The sequence below is a fragment of the Haplochromis burtoni genome, unplaced genomic scaffold (genome assembly GCF_018398535.1).
Source record: "Haplochromis burtoni strain Fernald_Lab_line unplaced genomic scaffold, NCSU_Asbu1 Contig_143, whole genome shotgun sequence".
NCBI classification, from domain to species: domain Eukaryota; kingdom Metazoa; phylum Chordata; class Actinopteri; order Cichliformes; family Cichlidae; genus Haplochromis; species Haplochromis burtoni.
The window spans coordinates 187,776-211,373 of NW_024582504.1; the positions used below are offsets into that span (position 1 = coordinate 187,776).

At 40.7% G+C, this 23,598-nt stretch overlaps 3 protein-coding genes across 4 annotated transcripts; 2 read left to right on the forward strand and 1 right to left on the reverse strand.

Moving 5' to 3' along the window:
• Nucleotides 1–1,966: 1,966 nt before the first annotated feature.
• Nucleotides 1,967–15,343, forward strand: rela (v-rel avian reticuloendotheliosis viral oncogene homolog A). Of its 2 annotated transcripts, none has more exons than XM_005931592.3 (11): nucleotides 1,967–2,150; nucleotides 3,922–3,957; nucleotides 4,131–4,264; nucleotides 5,063–5,208; nucleotides 6,214–6,305; nucleotides 6,652–6,786; nucleotides 7,357–7,461; nucleotides 10,337–10,552; nucleotides 10,637–10,717; nucleotides 10,824–10,907; nucleotides 11,233–15,343. In XM_005931592.3, exons 1-11 carry the CDS (start codon nucleotides 2,144–2,146, stop codon nucleotides 12,030–12,032), a joined length of 1,836 nt encoding a protein of 611 aa, XP_005931654.1. In that variant the 5' UTR covers nucleotides 1,967–2,143; the 3' UTR covers nucleotides 12,033–15,343. The 2 variants fall into 2 exon arrangements, with proteins under 2 accessions (XP_005931654.1, XP_014192043.1); XM_014336557.2 differs by having other exon boundaries at nucleotides 11,236–15,343.
• Nucleotides 13,313–14,214, reverse strand: cunh11orf68 (chromosome unknown C11orf68 homolog). Its single transcript, XM_005931591.3, has one exon. The coding sequence runs from the start codon at nucleotides 14,212–14,214 to the stop codon at nucleotides 13,471–13,473; it is 744 nt and encodes a 247-aa protein (XP_005931653.1). The 3' UTR covers nucleotides 13,313–13,470.
• On the forward strand, nucleotides 15,243–21,892 carry drap1 (DR1-associated protein 1 (negative cofactor 2 alpha)). The gene is made up of 7 exons (XM_005931588.3): nucleotides 15,243–15,377; nucleotides 15,973–16,045; nucleotides 16,261–16,354; nucleotides 17,505–17,630; nucleotides 18,504–18,594; nucleotides 18,693–18,781; nucleotides 21,428–21,892. The coding sequence occupies exons 1-7, from the start codon at nucleotides 15,336–15,338 to the stop codon at nucleotides 21,618–21,620; spliced, it is 708 nt and encodes a 235-aa protein (XP_005931650.1). The 5' UTR covers nucleotides 15,243–15,335; the 3' UTR covers nucleotides 21,621–21,892.
• Nucleotides 21,893–23,598: the final 1,706 nt, after the last annotated feature.

A 23,598-nucleotide genomic window follows, 5' to 3' on the forward strand; every position in this document is an offset into this window, starting at 1 on the left:
AAAAATGTATTTGTATTAGAAAATAAGGGTAGCCAAAAAAACGATGGTCAATAGCATATTCACTGCATTTTCTTGCTTTTTACCTGTGATTTTCGATTGCGTTGAATGCATCAGCTAATCCAGTGCTTCTTACAGCAATAATCATAATAATAACGATGCAAAGATTACCATTAGATATACTCTATTTATAATGAAACATCGTTTACACTAAGAAAATAAGTTTTCGTTTTCACCATATTCTATCAAAGGACAGGTGTCTTAAAGGGCCTGATTTATTCACCTCCAGCGCCCCCTTCTGGCCAGGAGATGTCGCTTAGAGCAAAATCAGTCCTTTATTCACGTTACTTTGTCTTCAACTGGACTATGGTGGTGAAACATGGTGAAATAATCGTTGTTTAAAAAAAGGCGTTTGAAGCCCTGTCACTATTATCACACTGTATTAAGTAGGTACTGATTTCTAGTGCAACCAGCAGACCAGAAACGTGTAAAGTAAGACCATGTGTGAAGGACTGGCCTGAGAAACACTGAAACTGGTAAACTTAAGATCTGTATGTTGTGTCTGTTTACAGAGAGAAGAGCCCGAGAACCGACAGACAGGAAAAAAAGTGAGTTGGATCTTAATCTTAAGACTCTTCCAGGTTATGACTAAAGCCAAGAGTTATGTTATTGCCTCTCCCACTCACTTATTTTTCAGTTTCTTTCAAGTGCGTCACTGGGTATTTCCGCACTGTTTTGAGTGGGTGGAGGCAAGTTGCACTGCAGAGAGAAGGCAGAGGTCTGCAACTAGATCAAGCTAGCCACAGCGCCGGACACGACGCAATTTTCCCTCTTCAAAATAAAAGTATGCAGTATTTTATGAGCAATTGCTTGTCCCGTGCAACTAGACGAAAGTCTTAAAATAAGTAACGCACAATTGGTATACACTACTCCTATTACACCACAGTTCTGCTATACTAATGTGAAAAAGCGTGAAAACCATGAAAATAAACTATTGTTAATTTTGGAGACTTGGTAAAGGTAGTGGCTGGCTTTAAAAAATAAACCAAGTTATTGTTCTGTTCACACCTATTTCCGTTATCTTGAAAATTACCCAAAAAAATCTGCCATGTTTTGATTTTTTTTTAGTTCACTATAAATTCGATTAATTAATTTAACATTTGGGGGTAAAGGTAGTAGCTGCCTAAGTAGTAAATAAAAGGCGTTATCAGCGAAAGGTTATCCAATTTCAGATTCTGCATTTGTAATAAACGTGGCACAAAAACAATGCCTACTGTGTGAGAAAAAGACATCACAATGACTTAAGGGGAAGAGATTTCTTTAAAAAAAAAACAAGATGAGGACAAAAATAAAGCAGAGATGTGTTTCTGTTAGAGGAGTTAACCTGTGGAATAGTTATGACAGTGATTTAAAAAGGTGTAGTTCATTTTCCTTGTTTAAAAATATGTTTAAAAATAGAGTATTAGAAAAATATATAAATCAAGAATGAAATGCCAAAAAAACCCCCCAAAAAAACCCTCTTGATTCTTTTGCTTTGATGTAGTTACTTATCTAAGGTGGAAAGTTTTTTTTTCTTGTTTGTTTGTTTGTTTTGTTTTTGCTTTGTTTTATTATTTGCTTCGAGCCCTGTGTACAGGAGCTGCATGCAAAAAGATCTTTTGTTAAAAGGGTTGGCGTAATAAGCAAATGCTTCAGCCAATACCTTTTGATTAGCCTTGTCTCATGATTTCTTGCTTTGTGGTAGATCTTTGTTCTGTTTTCACTGAGATATTTGAATGCTAATCAGTAAAAATCAAATCAAATAAAAAAATCAAACAATGAAGAGAATAAAGCACGTACTGTGCAGTTGCTGCAACTTGGCGAGAGGCGTGTTGCACAACAAAGTTGCAGCACATCGCTTCCCAAATAGCTGTTCCTTACCGGAAAACCCGTGAGCACGAACGTAACTATGTCTGCGGCTTTACTAACTGTACACTCTCGTACACAGACGTAGGTGGAGCGAAGGAGGCGACAGAGCGGCTCTGTCAAGAACTTCGTGGAGTCTGTAGTGCCGTGTTTCCTGCTCTTATTTGGCTTAAAATAAGATACAAATTATTGAGAAACAGCGGGGGATATCGAGGAGCGTGAGCTGGACTTGGACACAGCCATGGACCGTAAGTGGAGCTGCTTTTATTTACTCATCTCAGACACGGGAGGCGAAACTGTACAGGGAGTTGTTTTGCGCACAAGGGAAAGCCCCGCTATCATTGGGTTTTGCGCCAACAGGAGGAGTCTGTTCCCGGATAGTAAGCTAACGTACAGACAGAAGTTTGACTTAACTTTGGTTTATCGCATACATGTGAAATACTTGAGAGAAACTTGATGTTTAACTGAATGAATTTCTCAGCTTGTGGACAACTCAACTGGCACGAGCGGAGCGAACCAAACAAGTCTCGCGCTGCCTAGAGGCCTGTGGGGTTTGTCCACTTGAGAGATTTCCTTCTAGCCACTGAAACTTCGTTCAGAACTCTCGCCATTTAATGTTTTTCTGTTTGTAAGTGGAAATATTCTTTGTGAATCACGCTCTCAAAAGCTTGTCAGTAACAGTGAATAGTGTATTTTAAATTCGGCCTGGTTAAAAACACCGTATAACGTTCTTTTCAATAAAAAAAAAAAAGTCGTATTTAATTGGTCGACGCGTTTAGCAACCGCCCACTCCGGCTTTAATTGACAAAAACGGTTCCGATAGGAAATTGTGGTAATAAGCTCTGTGTTCAGGAGAACACGTGTATGCAGATACTGTGAAGATTTCACAGCCGCCCCCGTTTCTATTTTATTCCATATATACCTTTGCCTTTAGGCTAAACCATAAACAAACGAGATTTTATAATGGAGTTCTGTTGACTTCCTATGTTTAGAGTGCAGCCACACTTTATGCAAATGTTATAAAGCTTAAAATAGATTATGTTTGTTGATAAGTGTCACTTATCTCTGTCTTGGTTGTCGATATTGGCACGACAAACAGCCAACATCTGACTGAGCATCATAAAAGTATGTCCCTTTGTTCGGTCAGCAAAAATGAAAGTGATTCTAGCAACAGTATCGAAGGCCTCAGCTGTGATGCTCTTAATTCAGTCATTAATGATCTTTCGGTCATTGTGGGTATGTGCTTTCACTTTCACATCATCCAGACTCAGTAAATAGAAAAGACTGTCTTTCACATAAGTGGTCAAAATGCAATCATTACAGACTCGTGTCATCCTTTTGTTTTAACAAACAACAACTTTTGTTTGTTTGTTTGTTATTTTTAGTCTTCACTTTGGGGCTTTACACAGCCTCTTCATTCAGTATTATTCTGGCATTTTAGGTATGATCAGAAAAAGCAAGAATAATGTCTTTGAGCTAAGGCTAGAAAGCAAACATGTTACAGCATGGAAAGGACTCTACTCAAGCTTTTGAGCTGAACCTTTCCTGCCTGCTGATGGGTGGAGCTTTGATCGACTCACCCAGTGTTACACCTTACTTACTGCCTGAAACTGGAGTGCACCCTGCACTAAAGGCTTCCAGCACCAAAGCTGGTAACCTGACACCAACATTAAAAGCCCTGCCTGTCATTGTTTGCCTTTTTCTGCACTTCGTCTCCTTCTCGGTAGCTTTGCAGGCAAGTGGTTTATGACAACCAGAGATTATATTTAGCTGGGAGGCCCATGTATCTCGGCGTCCTTCGACCCCGTTGGACGCTGCACTCTCCTGTAGAATTCCACCCTGACCTCACCACAAATGACAAACTCTGACTAAACCTCAAATATGCAACAAATCTGTTTTCTGTTATTTTTGTCATCTCCACCACCACTGCGTGCTTCCTCGTGGAAGTCGTAGATGGAAAACCTGCAGTTTTTCCTCAATAAGTTGGTTAAATTCCTTTCTTGTTTCTGTTCACCACAGCTGGATATGGATGGAGCCTTACCCCGCTCAACCAGGGTAAGCGCACTTTCCTTTTTAAAAAGAATTACTGATGTTCTCTGCAGTGATTTCATGAGTAAACATTTCTACCCTCGGGTGTAGTGACGATCGATGAGGCTGTCTGTGTTGACACACTGACACAAGTAAAGCAGTATTTCACAATGACACAATGCCTTTGCTTTCCTCAACAGCTCCCTACATAGAGATTATCGAGCAGCCAAAGCAAAGGGGGATGAGATTTAGGTACAAGTGTGAGGGACGGTCTGCTGGCAGCATTCCCGGAGAAAAAAGCAATGACACCACTAAGACGCACCCAGCAATCAAGGTGAGTTGGCACAACTTACTGATGCCTTTTAGCGACGATTCATTAAATATCATTTACATTACAGATAATATACACATTGGTGAAGATTTAGGTAAAACGGGTGCATGCAACCATAGCAACTGTTTCCACAGTGACTCATGTACGTCAACTGTACATTTATGGTGGAGAAGGTCAGTGCTGAAAAAAGGCTTTCTCCAGCTGAAACATCTGTTTTTCCTGTTGAATGTTAGGAACACAGACTGTGTATGCGTGATGGATGATGCAAGAAAGAAATCCAATATTATATTATACATTATATAATATCATATATATATTTGTGTTGATCATTTCAATTGAAAACGTAATTTCCAGAAGAATACATTTTTCCTACAATATCCGCAAAATTAATTCTGGACTATGAAAGAATGGATGTTATCAGCTAACGCTAACAAGCTTGGTTTGCAAGGTACATCTGTTAGTACAAAGTCATAAACCCAAACTGAAGAATGGACCTGTCTGACAGGCAGTTAGTGCAGATAACTTATATTAAAAATGTCCTAGAAGGCATCAGTACTATAAACATAGTTGAGATGTCCAGTTCGTTAACTTGAATTAAAGGGGTGAAGCATTGCAAACAACTTAGTCATAGACCCTAAAGTGAACAGCACCACCAGTAAGTCATCAGACGAACGTTTGTGTATCAGAACCTGTAATTCTTCTCTGCAAGTTGCATGCAGTGAGTTTGTTTTAGCTGCAGACAATGCAAGTGCCCTTATGGCTGAACCTTCTATCAGTAAAACTCTGTTTTTTTATGGACAGGTGCACAACTACAGCGGCCCCCTGCGTGTTCGCATCTCATTGGTGACAAAGAACTCACCCTACAAGCCTCATCCTCATGAGCTGGTTGGAAAAGACTGCAAACACGGCTACTATGAGGCTGACCTGCAGGAGAGACGGATACACAGGTGGGACTAGTTTGTATGTAAAGATAAAATTAGACACTTCAGAGAAACCTAAAGGAAAAGAAGCAATACAGAGCGCTACGGTGTCTCGAGGAAAACTACAGTTTCAGGCTAATGCAAAGTGGAGTTTTGCAGTGACTGACCTAGATTAGCCCTTGATCGGTTCTGGAAAATGACGTGTGTACTGTCACCTTGCTTGGTGTCTAGATGAGCAAAAATTTAACAGAATACTTTTTTTTAGCACAAAAGAGTTAACATTTCCTCTGTATTACAACCAGAACAAAATTTCCACAAGTTGGAAAAAAACCCCAAATCATTCCCAATTTGGTTCTGAAGTGGAAATACTGACTGATAAGATATGTTGAAACCTACTGAACCCATATACCTGGCAAGACATGACAGTTTTTTTCTGTCTTCATTGAAACAGTGACAAAAGTCAAACAAATCAGCTTGTACTGCAGACAGATGTGTGCACTGTGATTCAACATGAGCAACTGCACGTGCTTATGTTGGGCAATTATTTTTCACACTGAACAGTTTATATCCTGATCATTGCTCTAGATCACCACATGAGTTATAAAAGGGAAACCGTTACACTGTTATTTCTAATTCTAGTCTCCCTGGAGTCTAAATTAATAAAACATCATGTTAAATAACCCAGAAAAGTACATAAAAAATCTGTATGCTAACAAGCTTTTAATTGTTAAACTATATTTGACTGTGACTAACAACAACAATAATAATAATAAAAAAGAAATAATAATAATTAGGTTAGGTTATAAGGCAGGTATAATGCAGGTACTGGACACAAGCAGTTCAAACACAGTCATTAGTGCAGCCAGAATAAGGGTAGATATGGGGTAGAAGTCAAGAACAGCAAATACTTCAGGAAGTAGCAGTGCAATGTCTACTAGTTCGTTAACCGAAAAAGTAAACTGGGTCAAAAGATGATTGCATGAACTGTGTTGCTAGATGTCTAAAAAGTTGTTTTGTTTTTTGTCCTTTCAGTTTTCAGAACCTGGGTATACAATGTGTGAAGAAGAAGGATGTAAATGAGGCCATCACTTGTAGACTGCAGACAAACAACAACCCCTTTAACAGTAAGTGGCCATAGTTAGAGATGAGTCTCCACCACAGATTTTAGTGATTGTTTATGTTAACTACCTTTGTCCTTAAAGGATATGATAACATCATTTTGGAGGATAATTGTAATCATGTGCTTAATTTGGATTACTGACTTCTTCACATACAACAGCTATGCGTTAACTTCTGTATGGTCAACTGTTATCAACAACACTAAGCAAATTCTACTTCATGTTTGTTACTGAGACGATAGCGGGTGGTGGCTGTGTGCTGAAAAGTAGTACGACAGGATGCAGTGGTTTGCTTGAGTGTTTTATTGTGCGTTGCGTACCACGCCCTTTTCCTTCTCTTTCTTGGATGCAGTTCCTGAGGCTAAGGTGTGGGAGGAAGAGTTTGACCTAAATTCAGTCCGGCTTTGCTTCCAGGCCTCCATCACTCTCTCTACAGGGGAGCTCTATCCTCTGGAGTCTGTGGTATCACAGCCCATCTATGACAACAGTGAGTTGAACACAGCACACGTGAACAGAAATGCATATGCACCAAATCAGCTGATATAGATATTTCTTATATGTTAATATAAGGTAAGAGGTGCTTATAGTAAGTACTGTACCATTGTAGAGACGAGTATCAGTCTGAGCTCTCTGTACCAGCACGTTCACACGTATAATCACGACTATAAAACTTCCAAATGTCCTGCAGCCTTCCATGCCCTCAGTGATTCTCTGTTCCTCTTTGCAAATTAATGTTTCCTCTCAGTTTGAAGGTATTTACAAGAAATAGACATCACCACAGACTCACTTGTGGATCAAACACATACATCTGTGTTTCTCCAAACAGCTGAAAAAGTTTAATTTCACTTTCGAAAAATGTCAATTGTCTGTGTTTCAAAAAACAAACAAACAAAAGAAGTAGACAAAGTAAGCCAAATAAAACGGAGACGTTAGCCACCCAAGTATCGAAGTGCCAGCCAGAGCGGGCCTCACTGTGCGTTTAGCATTTGTGTGATATTCAAGTGTTGCACTACTATCGTGTTCATGGGCACATAAAGGCTTTTGTTCTGTCTTGCAGGGGCTCCAAACACAGCAGAGCTAAAGATCTGCAGAGTCAACCGCAACTCTGGAAGCTGCAAAGGAGGGGATGAAATCTTTCTGCTGTGTGACAAAGTGCAAAAAGGTACAGTGTTACTGTACAGATACCGAAAGAGCACAGCGGCACACAGCACAACTAAACCTACACTTTCAGACTGAATAATCCATAAATAGAACTCAGGACTGAGTGAGCAGATGTAAAACTTGCAATACACGTAGAGCGGAAACGGTGTAAGTCCTTTACACCCACAGAAGATTGTGTGAGAAGAGAAGAAGTTAGAAGCAAGTGGTCTCAAAATAGAAGAGTGACTCACTTAATAAAATATACTATATGAGGTGACTGGGTTTCCATTTTTTACAGCAGCTGTCATGGCTTAGTTTCCATCTTCAAAACAGCAGATGTGCTAATTATGCATGTAATGGATATATTAAAAAAGTTAAAAAGAAAATGCAGACTACCTGGCATTACACACTAAACTGACCCGTCCTATATCATAATGCAACTTACAAACACGTGTTAGAGAGACATACTGAGGCTTTCAGTGCTCATTTCCCCTTTAAGTTACAGCAAGTCCACTTTTTTACTGGACATACGTGGTTAGCCAACCTTAAGTAGAGCAAGACTGTGTCTTCTTAGAGTCAACCTCAGGATCTCTTATTCAAATAAAATGTTCTGTATTTCTTAACAAAACTTCTCGACTGGTCACACTGAAAAAATCTGTGTTTTCCAGATGAACTAAATCAGCTTTACCCTCATTCCCCTAAAATGGTTTTTAAAAAGGCTTTTTTTATCTGGAAGTTTTACTTCTACCACTGCCTTTCCTGTTGCCAAATTATCTGACAGATTCCACTTCAGAGAAACAACTAAGGAATAACACGATTGTGTTTGTCCAGAGCAGTGAGTTTACACAGTGATATCATTTTTGTTGTTGTTCAGATACAGAATAGGCTGCTAGCTGATGCCAGAGCCAACAAAGCTGCCACTTAATGAACATACGTAGGTCAAATATGCCAATACTGATATGTCTATACTCGAAGCCTCAAGCAATAAACACAGAAATTGTTTGAACATTATAATACAGGTCACCTGTAATAAAAAGATTTACTAGTCTCTTTGACCATGTGTGTTACTCCTATGTCTTCTTTGGCATGCTGTGACTTAGATATTCTAAGCAAACATGTAGTGAACATTAAGCGTATAGATGTTAGACAGCGCAGTCAACAACACTGCCCATTGTACAGTCAATGAGAATATTCTTGAATGACTGCACACTGACTGCTAATTAATGTTGGCTAATGTCAGACAGATATGGAAAACTGAAATTTGTCTGGGCCAACTGTAGACAAGGAAAGATAAATAACGGCTCGGTCTTGAAAGTCAATTGATGAAGCACTTTTCTCATAATGAAAGTAACACCAGCAACTCGACCAGCTGTTGTTATGTTATTTATTTATTGATTTAATATTGTAATATAGCATGCAGTGCTATATCTCAGATCATTTGCTAGTCACTGCTTCCCATTAATAGACTTTAAAGCCACATTAATCATGATATTGCACTATAATACACTACAGTTACACTTTAATAATTCATCAAATGACTGTCTTAAATGGGAAAGGTGTAACTTGCTAATTCAGTAAAAGGACTAGATGTTGTAGTGCATTGCGTTAAATGGCGAGAAGCTTGAGGGATGGCTGTTATGAGGAAAGGCAGCCCAGAAACTTTCGGTCTTTTACCCAAGCTAATCTGACATTTTTGGGGGGATTAGAGATCTGATCTAAATTATCATATTAAGATTTGGGACACATTATCAGTAGTGGACCTTGGATTCTTCTTCAAAGGGATAGAAAAGGTGATAGAGAGAAGTAAGACAAAAGAGACAAGATAGGAGAGTGCAGAGAGGAGAGCCGGAAGGGGGCGCTCGATCTGGCTTCCCACACCGCCCCGCCGGATCGGGCTGTATGCTCTACCTCCCCACTAGAATACAGTCTCCAAAAATGATCAGAGGAATTATTTTATTGTGTGTTGGTTTTTCCTGTCTGCAAACTTTGAACTCACTGAGGTTGTTTTCAGCAGGCAGCAGGTCTCAGCAGCAATGAGAGAAAAGTAGTGACAAGGACTTGATTTAGGTGGACACAAAGATGACTCCAAGGGAGTGCTAATGTTAGCTGCTAGGAAACTGCTGTAGGTGATGATGGAAATTTAAAAAAAAATGTTGACTGAAGCATCACGTATGCACTTCAGAAACCTCTGGGTTCAGACTGTGCCTTTGTTCCACGTGTGGGATTTCATTGCATCTCGTGGAAGCTGCTGTGTGTAACACAATGCAAAGCAGTCACCTAATCTGTTTTTGTGCTGAGTTAAAGCTTTCTTCTTCTTCTCATTCTTTTCCAGTTCTTTTCATTTCTGTACAAGTTTCTTTTAAAGTGATCACTTTATGCTCATTATAAAAGCCTTTTTTTTTCTTCCCTCACTTATCTGCTGCTGTTTGATCATGGCACACATATATGCTTTGTAATTTGGATGTGGGTGCTCCCCTGAGTATCATTTGATACATCTTAAACTGGATACAAATTGCATCATTGCGAAAAAAGATTGTGAGAAGGCTGAATTTTGTACTAGTTCATCTCTCGGTCCTGCTGTCTCTGGGAGCCTGTCACACAGCTACTTTCACAACGAGCGGCGCTGTCACATATCTGCTTTGAACATTAAACCCTTTTGGTTGAAGTTTAACAACTGAAGCTGGCTGCGAGCCTTCTGAGTTGTTGTTAGACTTGAGTGTTGCGTAGCAGCAAATGTGATGTAACACCCCCGGGGTCTTTTCTCTGTTAATCAAAAACATCAGAGCTGCTTTTGCACCGAAGCCGGCGAGTTAGTGCCCGATTATCTGATTATTCTTTTTGAGTTCTTCACCAGCTGCAGTATGTTGTTACATTTGCCATTTTCTGTTTCCCTGCAGAGGACATCGAGGTGCGTTTCTTCCAAGACTCTTGGGAGGGGAAGGGCACTTTCTCCCAAGCTGATGTCCACAGGCAGGTGGCCATTGTGTTTCGCACTCCGCCCTACCGTGACACTAACCTCACTGAGCCAGTGAGAGTCAAGATGCAACTCCGGCGGCCCTCTGACCGAGAAGTCAGCGAGCCAATGGACTTCCAGTACCTGCCGTCAGATCCAGGTAAAATATATTATATGCAGAAAATGTGCTGAATATGTGCAACTTTTCTCAAATTTAACTTCTTTATCATTTCCACCCTGGCAGATGAATACAGGCTGAGTGAGAAGAGAAAGCGGACAGGAGATATGTTCCAGAACCTGAAGCTAGGGCCCTTGCTATCTAGTGGTAGGTTAATAAGATTGTTTTTTCTGTCAGCTGAGCATAGTATAATTGGATAATGGTTACACTGTTGTTAAGCACGGTATTATAAAGACGTCTTCTGACATTTCAGTGACCACTCCACAAGATAGACAGCACCTAAACCCATCAAGGAGAAAGCTGACAGCCAAGCCTCAATTACTGAACCCACAAGCTGGTGAGTCTGTTGCAGATGTTCCTTCCTTATTTGAACTCATTTGAAGACATTTTACTTTACTTCCTGATGTCTTTTACACCAACTAACAAATGGATTCATTCAAAAATTGTCATTTCTGGCAAATGTAATTTGATGATAGTTAATGTCCGCTTATAATAAGTAATACTCTAAATAATAAAACAGTAATTTAGATTGGTGTTAGTTTCAATCTCCTCGTCTTCCTGTCTTAAAGCAGTTGAGTCATTAGCGGTGAACTTTGTGTATGTGAAATATGTGATAAGGATTTTCTGCAGTGAGTTCTCAAATCACTTGCTTGTGTTTGCAGCAGCTGTGGTGCCCACTGGTCCCACTGGGGCAAAATCACATCCCCAATACCCCTTCCAACCAGGCCAGCTATTTTCTGAGCAGACAAAGGTAGAAGCCTCCAACATGTCAGCAGCTCCTACCAACCAGTGGAAGATGACAGCCCTGGGCTCCCAACCAAAAGCAAACCCAGTGTCTAGCTTTTCAATGAACCCATCACCGGCCACCTCTACCATCACTTCCACTTCCAATCAGGACTACTCAACGGTCAACCTGTCAGATCTTCATGAATTCTTCCCGAACATTTCCTCGACTATCACCCAGCAGGAGCCCTCAGCTTCTCAAGTAAACTTGGCCTCTTCACAGACAAGCAACTCCTTCGCCCTCCAGAGCACTCAGTTCCGGGGAGAGCCACCACTTGTTGATGACGATATCCCAGATTTCCCTAGCTTCACTGAAGGCCAGGTCCCAGTCAACCTGGACAGCCTCAACATGGATGACTTGGAGGATCTTCTGAACCCCCAAATCGTAAATCATCCTTCATGTCAGCCGACTGGCCCTTCGGGCTCCTCTACCGCTGCCCAGACTAGTGCAGCATCTCAGAACACTTCTGACCCTGCCAGCAACCCAGGAAGCACTTGGATGAATTACCCCAACAGCATTGTGCATCTGCTCCAGAACGAAATCATGACAGACAGCAGACCCAATAACAACCAAATGCTCGAAGACTTCGATGAGTTGATGTCTGCTGATGAGGACCGTCTTATTTCCATTTTTAACAGTGGAAGCCAAGCTGGGTTTGTGTCAGGACACCCGACTTAAAGTTTCTTTCATTTTTCCAAAGACCAATTGTATCTTCCCCTGTGGCCATCAGGACTAAAACTTCTTTATTATTGTAAGGCAAAAAAGGAAGTAGGCAGAGGAGACCGAATGTAGCAGCACTGCTCACTGTGGACACACTTCTTAAAATACCAGCAATGACTTTATGGTATTCAGTCTGACGCCTTGCCCAGTCATATAGTTTGTCTGATAAATTACAAAACCCATAATGTAGGTGATCAGATTTCATGCCCTGTGAAACCCATGTCCAGCATCTGTGACTAAACGTTTAGGTCACTGTCAACATATTGATGGTGGAGACAGATTCTCCAGCGAATGTTTTACGAAGACAGACAGCATGGGTACTTTGATAAAGGTATCCGGTGTGGTGATTCTTTTTGGAACATGTTAAGCATGTTTTTGTACTGTCATTTGAACAATTTTGGTAGCTGTGGCCACAAAAATGTGCAGCTTTTGTCTCTTTTTTTGTCTTTATACAAAAGGGTTCATATATATGCAATCAGATCTAGAGGTAAGTCTACACAGATTATGTCCGTTTTTAAAAAGAAATTATCTCTTTGGATTGCACCATTGTTTTCTGAAGGTTAACACAAACTATCTGAATGTCTTGGAAACAAAATGAAGGTGTACATTTATCAAACAAGCAACATTACTATATATGTGCTTATACTAGAGATTGTGCTTTTTGTGGTAATAGTTTCCACTGCTCTGTAATCAGTTTTTCTACACTTATTTTATCAGTAATGGTTGCATTTTAACTCAGCTGTTTCAGACTTGCTATACTCTGCAGTAAGGTGCTTTACTGAAATGTAATTATGTTTTTACGTGTATTATGAAAGTGGATCGTAGTATAATTGTGCTTTTTTTTTTTTTGGAATGAGACTTTGTCAACATACAAAACACTGTTTTGGCAATAAATACCACAACATATAAAGACGATTTTTAAAAGAGTATTTTACTTTGCAACTCTGTAACTGTTATACAGTACAAAGGGGTGAAAAAAGGCGAACGCAAGAGACAAATGTAAAATGGCAACAAGGAGTACTTCAGTGGATCTTCTGAAAATGTGCATACAAATCAAGGATGTTAGTCTTCTTCCCGGCACTCGAGCCTGTTAGAATCTTGTTAGTACTACTATTCTTTTATACAATATTTTCAATACAAAATAAAAAAATCTGAAAGTGTTTCAGGTCATTCAGAAAATTTTACAACACAAAAAGAAGAGACTAATTTAGTGTTTTGGATTTTTTTTTTTTCTAGAAAAAAAAAAAAAAAAAGGATGAATTTGTGATCGGAGTTCAACCAATGATGTTCTAAATAGTTGCAGTCAGAGGACTGTACTGTCCAACCCATTTCCTGGAATCATCACACACCTCTTCACATACTGTTACAGCAAAACTCCTCTCTTGGTCTGAGTGGCTTATGTTACCTCAAGATTGGTAACTTTGTTGATGACGTGGGAACGCCTGGGCACACACTCCAGGTCGAACTTGCTCTCGTATATGGTGGGGCAAACATTCCAGCGGTTGTTCCGATAGATTCCCAGGTATGTATACACATCTGGCTTGTACGAGAGAGGGCATTTGACCCCTGTGGCACGAATGACCGAATCCAGCCTCATGACCTCATTCTCATCAGTGAAGTTCTGGTTATAGGCACAAATGACCTGCTTGCCCTCTGCCTTGCGGTCAAATGGGCTGACTTTAACGAGTGAGATCTTGCCATCTAGGGCTGCTCTTGCCACACATTCCCAAGCGTGGTCCAACTTGAAACCAGTGTCCAAGTGCATAAGCCACTTGCCTGAGAGTACTTTATGGTTCAGGGCCAGCTCCCTCACTGTCTGGAAGGTGACGGGCCGGGAACTCGCCAAAAGTTTCTCCCAACTCTCCTGGAGTCCTGTGACATCCGCACCACTGGGGCAGTGGTTTGGGCCCACCACAGCGATCCACCCCACAGGGCTGACGCCACCCTCCTCGTCTCCAAATCTGGACACTTGGGAGGGCCTGTTACTCTCCAACCAGCCATCAAACTCGGATCTGGGAGTTCTTCTAGAGTCAAAAACAATCCAGGGGTCCATGTCTGCAGCCATGGCTTCAGCAGCATAGGTCTCTGCAGCAAAGGGGGTCCTCATCTCGCCATCAACAGGGCTCTCTTCTTCCTCCATAATGGTATAGCAGTTACAGGAGTAAACAAGTTCTGAAGCCTGCCTGTTGAGTTGAAGAATGCAGTTATTATTTGTATAAAAAAACCACTGGTTTAGCCTCTGTGTTAGCTTACAACCCTTTCGCTGTTATTTATTAGCTTACAACCCTGCCAAACTTCGACAGAAGTGGACAACTGAATTGCTTATGAATGCTACTAGCTAGCCTGCTACAACAGCGAAAGTTAGCGTATCTCTACCACTGATTCAGTTTCACACGAAAGTTGCTATCGACCCCAGCGTACCGCCTACAGCTGACATGTCAAAGAACACGCAGAACAGCTTTCTGACTGCTTTAGCATTGTTGTAGCTAGCCGACAAGCTAGTCGTCTTTATAAATGTACACACTCGTCCTGGCTAGCCATTTCTAGCCAGCTGTTGAATACAACTGACGCTTTAACATTCACAGTTTTCCCATTCAAAACGTAAATAATCGCACGCAGATGTTAAACTTTGAACATAAAGGCTTACTCTAGCCGTAGATGTCGAAGTTTGTTGTTCAGTGTTGATCTTCCGCATAAGCGCACCAGCTCCTCTGTATCTAAGAGCCAAAACCCATTCAGGTGGCTGGCAGTTTAACTAATTATTTATACATCAATTAAATTACGTACCTCGTCCACAAATTCGACCGTATGTAACAATATAAATATATGATATAAATATATATTTTTTACGTTTTGCTATAACATAATTTTAAACATAAGTTATGCTGTACTAGATTCAGCGACTTTTAAAAAACTTGCATGTTCCTCGGTATGTGTACAAGTCAAATATGTAAGTTTCCCACATTTGTATTTTGTTAAGCTTTAAAAATAAACATGTCCCATTACTATGGTTAAATAAAAGTATTTCTTTTCTTTGCATTTGCGGAACGACAAGCGCTCCAACCTGTCGGCACGGAGACCCTGCGGAAACAAACTGACCGCACCGAGGAACGAGTGACGAAGACGATGTGCTAACTAGTTAGCCGGATAGCCACCACTATCTGGTGTGCGCGCGGTGGAGGTGAATTTCTGTATGAAATAGAATACGAATATAGCATATATTGTATTTTATTTTAGTTTAGCCACCCAGGTAATTTAATTATGCCCAGCAAAAAGAAGAAATACAACGCCAGATTTCCTCCGGTAAGTTTAAACTGTGCTGAGCCGGTGTCAAAGCAAGCTAACGTTAGCAAAGTGTAACATGGAAAGCTAAGTTCTGTAACTAGCTTAAGTGGAATTCGGCCTCTTTTGTTGCTTAGAGAGCATACAAGCCATCTAACACTCCCAAACCATTTAGTATACAAAGCACGTGCCTTAGTGAAAAGTAGTTGATGTCATGAAATTAGTGACCAAACATCCCCTGTATGTCATTAGTTGGTGGTGTACACACATAGCAGGCGTGCTATTTAAGTTGGTCTACTAATTGACGTTGTTTTTAGCATCTCAAGCTAGGCTAAACGGCACGTAAATAAATGTGAATAAATCCATTCTTTATTGTAATAAGCTGGATACTGTATCTACAATCCTCACACTACGTGAGTAGTGTAATAGTAATGATTGCAGTTACTTTGTGGGGACCTCACGTTATTCGATGTGCTGTACTGCAAACTCTTTACTAGGTTGTCCCCGAATTTCAGCGCGTTTTCACTGAAAATGTTTGTTGTTGTTTTTTAAGAAAATGAAAATTTGAAGCGTTGCTGTAGACACATGCATAAAAATCGACCTTTTCTCATTTCAGGCAAGGATTAAGAAGATTATGCAGACAGATGAAGAAATAGGCAAAGTGGCTGCAGCAGTGCCTGTTATTATATGTATCCTTCCTGCCTGCAGTCGTCACTGTGCAAGAGTGCAAGTTCTGTCTTGAATTATAAATTGTAAAAGACTGTTTAATAATTAGAGAAAAATGCTTCCTCAGTCTGTTGTGTTGTTGTGTCAAGTTGTCTATTATTGCATGTTTGATAGTTTGATGATTTTAAAGTACAAACACACCACTGCTTCACTGTACTTCCCTTATCCAAGATATCAGCAAGAGCACTGGAGCTTTTTTTGGAGTCCTTGCTTACAAAGGCTTGTCAAGTCACCCAATCTAGGAATGCAAAGACAATGACAACGGCACATCTGTAAGTTCTGTGTTTGTCTTCATTCAGAGCCCTGTCTGTGTTGCACTGTGTTGGAGATGAACGTCTTAGGAAGGCAAAGCCATCTGCTGTTCAGATCACTGATATATTATATAGAATTGTATTTGTTTTTAATGAGTGTAGCTGAAATGCTGTCAGGCCTTTATTTTGTTTATTTTTAAAGTGGACTCGTGATGAACTTCCAGCTCGATAATTTCATTCTTGGACTTTACTAAAGTAGCTTTGCTTGATTCACATTTAAAAATAACGACTATTCGTAATATACACAATATACTTCTTTTAAGTCAGTTTTCTTCTGATTGGTTTTAACAGTACATTTAACAGTTCTTTCATCTCATTTAATCAAATTTCACAAAATGGGAATTGTGCAAAATTTCAGGACTTCAGTCATTAGTTTACTCAAAAAATAATCCTCAGTGAAATGTTGAAAATAGGAGTGTTTTTGAATAATTCCCTAGCATAATTTTATTTTTACATGACAACATGTACTAAATCCAAATTGACTTTTTAAGTAATGATTGTGATGGTTTTCTTTCTCATCTTCCTAAGAAAAATGTGCCTAAAACACTTTAAAGTAGATAATGTCATTTTAAAGTAGCCCCTCAAAAATGATGTTGGAAAATGTCTAAAAACAGCCCTGCCATCATCCTTTGAAATATTTTTGAGAAAGCTAATGACAGCCGGAACCTGAAATTTTCCACGATTTCTATTTAGGATGTGTATCCTCCACCTGGAATGTTTTTTCAGGTAAGATGGTGAGGTGGGAAAGCATTTGATGAACTGACAAGGACTAACCCTACACATTGCAAAAAGATAAATAAATAAGGAAAATCATTATGAGCCGTCTTTACAAAAAAATGGCATCCTGTTACACAGCATGATTTACTGTGTGTGGTGGGAGCCTGATAGTTCTGTGGAGCACATTTGCAGTACATTGCTGAATCCCTTGTATCTGAAAGTATTTCTGGCCTGAGTAAGACAGCCCGCCAAAACAATTTTTCCCTGTGACTCAGACTGCATGTGTTGCTAAAATGAGTATGTACTACCATTAAGCTTGCTGTCTTTTTGATACGAGCTTATATTTCACTTGGCAAGTAAGGCTGAGGAGAAAACTGTTCATATTTATTCACAGAAAGCAGTGCATTGAGCTGGAGCAGCAGTTTGATTTTTTAAAAGACCTGGTTGCGGCGGTGCCAGACATGCAGGGAGAGGGGGAAGAGAACCACACCGAGGGGGGAGGAGAGAAAGTCCCACGGAGGTAACATTCGCTCACACAGACACCCAAACACGTAGAGAAAGAGTCATGATGCTTTGAAATGGAAGGAGTATTTCACATGCACGATGAAAACACTCCAGGGTGATATGAGGCAGCCAATCCAGCTGCAGATAATTTGGACTTATTTCATTAAGCAGTTTGTAATTCAGTCAGCTCTGATAAGTGCACACACGCACATCGGTTTAAACTAAAAAGGATTCGCTCCACGAACAGACAGAATCTGTGTACGTTATCTTTTCTTCTTCTGGAAATGAGCACTGCTATAAATTGGTCTATAATCCTTGCAGTGTTACCGTACTCCCGTGTTCCTTTAGTTTTGTGATTCTAGATTATCAGAAGAAAATGAAAGAACTGGCCAGAGCGAAAATTAATTATTGAGGAATTGTAGACAAGAAAATGCAGTATTGACTGTCAGATCAGACGCCGGCACCGCAGCTAATTTGTAGCAGAGAGCTTGGCGGGGAATTAGACGTTTCTTTTCTCTGCAGACTGCGGCTGATTGGATTCATATTCAATTCAAAGTGGTCGTAAAACTTGTAATGTTTAGACATTTGGTGTCAGCAAGTGCCTCAGAGTAATTTCCACCAGCAGTATGCGTCACACTGTTCTACTCTGGAGTTATCTTAAAGTTGCGAGGAGAGAATTTCTGCTTTAAAAAAAGCCACATTAGCTACTATGTTTTTCATTTAAAACATTTTTGTGCACTAAGTTAAACAATTGATTTCTGGTTCCCTCGTCCACAGTAGCCCAAGTGTACGTTCTGTTTCATGTGTTGTCTCGTAAACATTCTTTTGAAACTTTAAAGTAGGACCTGTTATCACATTTCCTTACACGGTTATCTTTTTTCTTCCTCAGAGGTCGAAAACCAGGGTCTGGTCGCAAAAACGGAGGTGCTGGCGCCAAAGGCAAGGACAAGAAGTTATCTGGAACAGAGTCGGAGCAGGAGGTGTGAGATGATTTGCATGTAGAGGCCTGAACCTGTCTACTGTGTTTGTCTGTATGAGGGGAGACGACTCACTGTTGTCTTCCTTGTGATGGAAACAGGACGACAGTGAAGACAGCGAGACAGACGGGGACGACGAGGACGGCTCTCAGTCTAGCACACATCTGCAGGCTCCATCCAGGTTCCACAGGTTTGTGTCCAGATCCACATGAGACGGTGTGTCTGGAAATATCCTCCCAGACTGCAGACTCGGAGAGAGGGAGGGCGTGTTTTTTTTTAAGCTCTTGCACTGCTCTTCCCTCTGCAAAACAGACTCTCTGATACCAAGATGTGAAGTGATTTACAGCATATGACAAAGGAGATAGACGCCTAGAAAATGGCATAGAATTCATGAGAACTGCTGAATCATTATAAACAACCCACACACATTTGAGCCATTCAAACACTACATGATGCCCACAAGAGGGCAAAGCAATACAGCAAAAGATGCAAGTAGTTACTTAGGCACATTTAGTCCAACATAAACATGTTTACATACCTACACATTACAGAATAAACTAAACAAGTTGGGTGTGGCACCCTGAGTGAGCTCTGCTTTGGAACAACATGGAGTGGTGTGGACTGGCATTTATACAGCACATCTCTGGTTTTCAGTATTCTGAGTATTCAAACCTCTTCACACTACTGTCCCCATTTATTCTGTACTAGCACACTTTCAGCAATTTATCTACACACGTGCTGTGAGACATCACAGCTGGCAGAATTAGCACTTTAACTTGATTCTTATATCAACTGATAAAAACAGAAGACTCGTCTAAACATGGAACAACAATTCAAAAATTCCATCGATATGAATTTGGGAAATGATTAGCAGGGACCTGACGTGTATGAGGCTTTTCCCACTAGCCAAATCACGAGACTTGTGCTTCAACCATTCACTCGGTGCAGTTAGGGTTACACTGTTCTGCAGTCTGCTGATTACAGAGCTTGAAGAGCAAATCGCTCTTTGTGATGCTGAGTTTACTTGAGAACGGAGATTATGATATTGAAAATGGTAATAAAAACAGTAAATAACCATATAGCATACTTGAAAAAGTAACCAAGAATGTAGGAAATGTGTTTTATTTCAGTCTTTATTAATTTGGTCAAATTTGCCAGCACAGAATAAAATTAAGAGGCTTGTGGAGTCTGAGATGTCTGCAGTTCAAAGTGTTTTCTATTGCTGTATTCCATTATTGCACTGTTACAAGCAGATATAATAATATTCGAAACCCAATGTGACCTCCCCTCATATACAACTCTACACTCACATGCCAGTTTGTTAGGTATAAATGACTGGGTCGGGCCCCGTTTTTCCTTCAGATCAGTCTAAATGCTTTGTGGCATAGATTCATCAAAATGCTGGAAGCATTCTTAAGATTTTAGTCCAAACTGACATCAAAGACTGATACCGACTTTGCAGATTTGGCTCTATATCTGTGATCTTCCATTCCCCCACATCCACTGGCGGTGACTGTAGAGGCCATTTGAGTACACTGGACTCATTGTCATGTTCAAGAATCCAGTTTGAGATGATTTGAGCTTTGTGACATGCTGCGTTGTTCTGCTGGAAGCAGCCATCAGAAATGGGTACGCTGTGACCATAAAGGGATGGACATGCTTAGTGACAATACTCTAGTAATGACGCTCAGTTGGTACTAAGGAGCATAAAGTGTACCAATATAATACCCATGCACCCATACAACAATGGCACCAGAACGAACTTCTGATCCAAGGCAGGATGCTTTCATGTTTACACCAAATTCTAACTCTGCCATCCAAATATCACAGCAGAAATCCAGACTGATCAGACTGGGCAACGTTTTTCCATTTGTATTGTACAATTTTGTTGAGGCTGTGTGAAGTGTAGCCTCAGTTTCCTCTTTCTAGCTGACAGCACCTGGTGTGGTCTTCTGCTGGAGCCCATCTGCTTCACGGTTCGATGTGTTGTGCATTCAGAGATGTCCGCTCAAATAACGAGTGGTTATTTGAGCTCTTGTTGCTTCTTATCAGCTCAAAGCAGTCTGCCCATTATCCTCTGGACAAGACATTTTCGTCCAGTGAACTGCCTGCAAACTGGACAGCTTCTAATTTTGGACTGTTCTGTGTAAACTCGGAGAGAATTGTGCAGGAAAAGCCCAGTAGATCAGCAGCTTCTCAAAATACTCAGAGAGCTCCGTCTGGCACCAGGCTAGGTTCTTCACTTGACTGGGATGGCATTTTAAGACTTGTCTGAAGAAGCACTAATTGGTCAGTAATTACATCAGCGGCAAATCGAGTTCAAAGCTGTCTGATCTCTTAAGAAATAAACGCTCAATTTACTTTGCATAATCTTTCAGCTGCTGCTCTCTGTTTTCGTTGTGCCTCCCATGAAGGTGCTGCCATTTTTACTTTTCATTTGTAAGAAAATCTCCAGACAAGCAAAGTTTTTTTCTCTCAAAAAGTTATATTGCCTCACATTAAGAGCACATAAAGGCATATTTATATATGACTATTACTGTAGCCTGTTAAGAGAGAGAAATCTAGTGGCTGAAATTATGCCAAAAACAGGAAGAGGGCGCTGTTTTCCTACTAGAATCGATAGACAAACCTTTGCTGGCCCCAAGTTGAATAAGTTGTACCTGGAGTTCCCTGTAAATATCAAGATTCATTTTGGATACTTAACTCTAAAATAGTCCATTATTTTTTTTTTAGTGCACAGTTAATTTGACTAATAATGTTTCAATTTAAAAGGTAGTTTGTGCATAAAATGCACACGACTCCTCAGAGGTTAACACCTGTTCCTGTGCCCCCACAGCTCCAACACCCCCCCTCAGTATATGCACATGGCCAACATGGTCCCAATGGGCAACATGGCTCCAACGCAACCTCCGGGCACCGTGGCCTTTGCCCCACACGCCTCCATGATGAGCATGGCACCACCTCCCACAGTCCCTGCACCGCACAAGAACGGGGACGACGATGACGACGACGAAGACTATGACTCTTAGCTCGTTCTCAGCACTCCGCTCACACACTCTCTCATTCTCTTCTAACACACACAGACACACACACACACACAGTCAATGTTATTTTTCAAATTCTTAAGTTGTTTTTCTGGCAGCTGCTGTAAGCAGAGGAGAGAGAGACTCTTCATTGCAGCCTGCTGACCAAAACGCCCTTGGCGGCCAGCTATAAGAGCCACCACCACCGCGAGAGACACAAAGCCTGTACATTATGTGTTTTAATTTTCTTTTTCTTCTTCTTCTTTTTTTTTTTTTTTACAAAGAAACTTTTATTTTATTGTAGAGAAGAATCCAACGAGGATCTTTTTTAACAAGTCAGTCGCTCGATTTTTGACTAGAAAAATGGTGGTCGTCACCGTTTTTGCAGGCACAACAAGCTTGGGCCTCGCAGCTTTTTCTTTTCTTTCTCTTTTCTTTTGGGAACTTTTTTTTCCCCTCAGTTTCCTGTTGTAGACCTGAACATATCAGTCGTCGTCACTCAGATCCTCAGGTTGGCTGAAAGAATCCGTACATAGTAGTTGTTGAAGCTTTCTTTCAAGGCAACAGCACGGTATTTGGAAGATGATCATCGGGAAGGTTGGTGTCTCGCTGCTGAAGTGTTATGACTATGTTATAGATCGGCTGTGATATACAGCTTTTAAGCTCTGAGCTCTACTTCCCGGCTTTGTCACAACTCGCAGCCCAATTGTCCGGCTGTAACATAAATAAGGAAGCAGGTGTATTTTTTACTATACATTAGCTAGCTACACCTCTTTTTTTTTTCTCTCCCCCCCCCCCCAATGAGTTTCTATTTTTAAGTCACGTTTTTATCAAGAGAACTGTATACCTTCACAGCTCTGAAGTCAATCATATCAGCAGGTTAATGAGTTAATTATTTGTTGTTCATGACCCTGGCAGAGGTCTGTTACTTTGGCAATTGGATCTTGTTATTATTATTATTATTACTTTACTCGACCATTTAATACTCTTAAATTGCCCATCTGAAGTATACTGTGACTCTTGGACCATATGTTTGTTTTTAAAAGCTTTTTTCGCCCCTTCTATTGTCCTCTCATTTCTGTTCTGGCCTCTCCTCCAATTTTGAGTAACTTGCTCCTTTATCCTGACTGTTTTCCTCCCCTTTTTAGATTCTTTTAAATGTGTTGATTGGAAGCAGAGTTGGGGCACCCGTTTATGTGTCAGTCTCCGTATGAAATGGTTGCAAACAGACAGTTGGCACTGTATTGTAAACTTTTAACATTCTTTTTATTTTGTATGTAAAATAAAGTTCATATTTCAATTAAAATGGTCCTTGTATTGGTTTGATTTCTGCATTGGAATTGAGAGCTTGAAGGTACCTTCCATATTCAATATCGGCTTAAAGGCAAAACTAAAGTACACTTACTAATATTTCAAAAGCCCTCCACTGAAATTTTTTTTACCTTCGTGGGCGTGGAGTACATCCTTTGTAGTTCCACTTTGGAATTCTCTGCATTTTCTATTGTGCAGTTTACCTTGGATGCTGTGCATCTGCCAACCGGTGACTCAAGCAGCCTGAAAGACGCAGCTTTGCAGTCTCCTTCTGGTATTTAATCAGATAAAAGTGCAAGACAGTACAGGTTTGTGGAAAAGTGAGAGATGTGATTGTTATCATGGGCTTGCGTTGTGTTCAGAGTAGCTGGCACACTTGGCCCTGACTGTTCATCCAGCCCCCTTTCCTCTTCCTCCTGCCTCTATTTTTTTTTTTTTAAACAGTCCCCTTTGTCGTGTAAATGCAGCCGCCTCTCTTACCCCCACCTCCAAACACAGCCGACCAAGCAGTGCAGAGCCGGGACCACGAAAACAACTGCATCCTTCCTGCACAAGCGTTGACTCAGCGCACTGTGAGGAGGGAGGGGTTTTGCTCAGTGTGTGTGTATGTGGGGTAAAGAGGGAGGAAGGTGGGATGGGGTGTCGGTAGTTGACTTTAGGAGGTTGGTGTTCA

What these genes read in the sequence shown, in the direction of transcription:
- rela (XM_005931592.3), top strand. An exon ending in ACAGCCCATCTATGACAACA is followed by an intron (nt 6,787 to 7,356) that starts GTGAGTTGAACA and finishes TCTGTCTTGCAG; the next exon opens with GGGCTCCAAACACAGCAGAG. An exon ending in AGGGCCCTTGCTATCTAGTG is followed by an intron (nt 10,718 to 10,823) that starts GTAGGTTAATAA and finishes CTGACATTTCAG; the next exon opens with TGACCACTCCACAAGATAGA.
- cunh11orf68 (XM_005931591.3), bottom strand. Translation starts at nt 14,214, where the DNA reads ATGGAGGAAGAAGAGAGCCCTGTTGATGGCGAGATGAGGACCCCCTTT.
- drap1 (XM_005931588.3), top strand. Translation starts at nt 15,336, where the DNA reads ATGCCCAGCAAAAAGAAGAAATACAACGCCAGATTTCCTCCG. An exon ending in GAACAGAGTCGGAGCAGGAG is followed by an intron (nt 18,595 to 18,692) that starts GTGTGAGATGAT and finishes TGATGGAAACAG; the next exon opens with GACGACAGTGAAGACAGCGA. An exon ending in GCTCCATCCAGGTTCCACAG is followed by an intron (nt 18,782 to 21,427) that starts GTTTGTGTCCAG and finishes GTGCCCCCACAG; the next exon opens with CTCCAACACCCCCCCTCAGT.